This window comes from Porites lutea, chromosome 7 (genome assembly GCF_958299795.1).
Source record: "Porites lutea chromosome 7, jaPorLute2.1, whole genome shotgun sequence".
In the NCBI taxonomy this organism is placed as follows: Eukaryota; Metazoa; Cnidaria; class Anthozoa; order Scleractinia; family Poritidae; genus Porites; species Porites lutea.
Window position 1 is genome coordinate 20,351,818 of NC_133207.1, and position 2,484 is coordinate 20,354,301.

Genomic DNA, 2,484 nt, shown 5'->3' on the forward strand with positions numbered 1-2,484 from the left:
GAGTACAAGGTTAGCCAATGAAATGAAAGCACAAGTTAAAACTTATAATGAATCCAGTAAAAATGCAATTTTTTTATACAGCACGTTTTACTGGTTACAATGGGGGATAAATTGCTCATATATTTATGGTCAGCAACCCCCCTTGAATTAATAAGGGGGTTGTGGGTGGATGCCCTTTCCCCCTCTCCTCCACCTCTTGGATTTTCAAATTGGTTTTAAGCCGCCCTGCGAGCAGAGCCTCTTTTTGTCTAGTTCTCAAGTGAGAAGAAGAAAAGGATGGCTTTGTGTGAATGTGTCAAGCCTTTGAAGTCACCGAAGCCCAAACGTTTGGACTGATCAATCTGGTGTTGGCCTTCAGTCAAACTGGTTTCCGGAGGGCGAGCATCCGTTTATTGATAAGCTACTAATAACTGAGCCCGCTGTACCAAGCGCACGGCTATTAGGCCTGGTTCAAAAACTGTATCCCAACAACAAGCAGAACATGCTCAACAAAGATGTTACTCGAATTGTGCAGAGTCTTTCTCGTGTACGCTGAAATCTAGCAATTGACAGAAAGGCTCTGCTAAGAGGGTGGCAATCCCCTTCTCTTCAGTGGCTCACATTCGTCCAAAATTTCAGTCGGTCGATCGCTATGATAACGGCTTTTCCGTCATAAACGGCAAAAAATGCCAGTTTTATGGGCTTTATATCAGAATAATAACCCAGTGCCGATACAGTTTATACACATGATATATACAGCTATTTCGAGAAAGGTTGTCACAAAAAGAGTGCACGCTACAATCCCGAAATGTAATATGGGATATGATCATTACACTGTACCTAACGACTGTAGCTGTCGAACCTACTTTTTTTGCTTTTCTTTAGCACTCGCAAACATATGTCCGTGGCCTCTCGTGCCATTCTTTCAAATTTCTTTGTAGAAGAGTGAACTCAAAACCACCCACAATACTTTCGAAATTGTCGCGTGCACTTTTTCCGACAACCTTTCTCGAAATAGCTGTATACTATATTGACTATTTTCCAATTGCCCATAATACACTCTGTTTGCCCCCAAATTTTGCATAACTTATTGTCTTAAAATGCTCTTGGGAAAATGCAATACTCCCAGGAGCATTTAAAAACAATGGTTTATGCAGAATTTGGGGGGCAAACAGAGTGTATTATGGGCAATTGGAAAATAGAGAATGGGGACATAAGTAGGCCTGCGTATCAATACTTTCCACAAGAATCTGTCCGGGATGAGGCAGGTTTCTAATGAGGGCCTCAATGGGGTGGAAGAAAGGAGAGGTCCCTAGAGACGGAAAACCGGTGAAAACTTTTTCTGAAGCCATGTAAGCATATTTTTATTTTTTATGGTAAAATAATGCAAGTCCTAAGTTATATTGACGCTCTCTATTTGACGGCAAATTTTGGCTAGAAATTTTTTCTAGTCGACCGACTACCTGAGAAAATTTCCGTTTTAACGAATAACGACTCAACCCGTTCTGGCTGCCAGTTTACGGCCTGCGGTAAATCACATTGAAACCCTTAAATTATGGACTGAATTTCGTTCAGTATCACTATAGTGTAGCTTTTTCTCACTCACTTGCAAGTACGATAAACCAACAAAGGAACGCAGTAAAGATTATCATGATCAGCTGAAATAAAGAGTACGAACTCAGTCAGATTGAGACAAAAATAAAAAATACATGAATGGCAGAATAAAAATACAGGAAAACAAAAGACTAGGATGAAAAAAAAATAGGTACGGGGTCAAGATTTCTCTGTTATTTCCTCAAGATCTAGGGTGGATTCATTCAGTTACACACTCTTATAGCTGTTGCATTTGCTCGCTAGTATTTTTTATTGTTTTTAGGCAATAAAAAAAATTCCAGCAGGCAAATGTGACAACTATTAGTACTCGTATGTTGCCGCTGTTTCTCTTCCCCTCTCTGACGCTAAATCTCGGAATAATTACCTTACATAACACTACCGCTTTTTAGAAAAACGTTTTAACAATTTCCCCGATTTAGGCCCCTTAATTCTTTTCACTAGCAAATATACCTTGATCATGAACAAATGCCATAGTTTTTTTTTAATTTGGCTCTACTTACAGTTCTACTTACCACGATGGACAAATCAACAAGATCAATTAAGAGTCAACACGGAAACAACTCGGTAAAAGAGGAAAAGCAAGGGCTAAAAACCAGTGACTTAGAGACAATAACGGCTAAAGGGCCTGCTCACAGTTCGTACGGCAATTGTTAGGAGGCTAATTGTTTAGGGCAACATGCATTCCACCCGCTTTTTGCCACTTGAGTAATTATACCTGTTGCCTTGGGTCCGGGTGTTAAACAGAAAATATCGTGTCCAAAAAAAATCGGGTTCCAAGCTGTTTTCAATTTTTTCAACTTTTATATCTATTTTACATCGCTTGCCGAGCAGGCTTGAAGCCCAGGACAGAAAACCAGTATCTTGGAATATGCCACTGTGTGGAAGTACTTC

At 39.9% G+C, this 2,484-nt stretch overlaps 1 protein-coding gene across 1 annotated transcript in view; it reads right to left on the reverse strand.

The window, feature by feature from the left end:
• The window catches only part of LOC140942497 (matrilin-2-like), a 4,085-nt gene extending 2,453 nt beyond the window's left edge, over window positions 1-1,632 (reverse strand). The window contains exon 1 of the mRNA XM_073391407.1: window positions 1,586-1,632. Within this exon, the coding sequence (XP_073247508.1) occupies window positions 1,586-1,631 (46 nt within the window). The 5' untranslated portion in view covers window position 1,632. The remainder of the gene's footprint in view (window positions 1-1,585) is intronic.
• Between the last annotated feature and the right edge of the window lie 852 nt (window positions 1,633-2,484).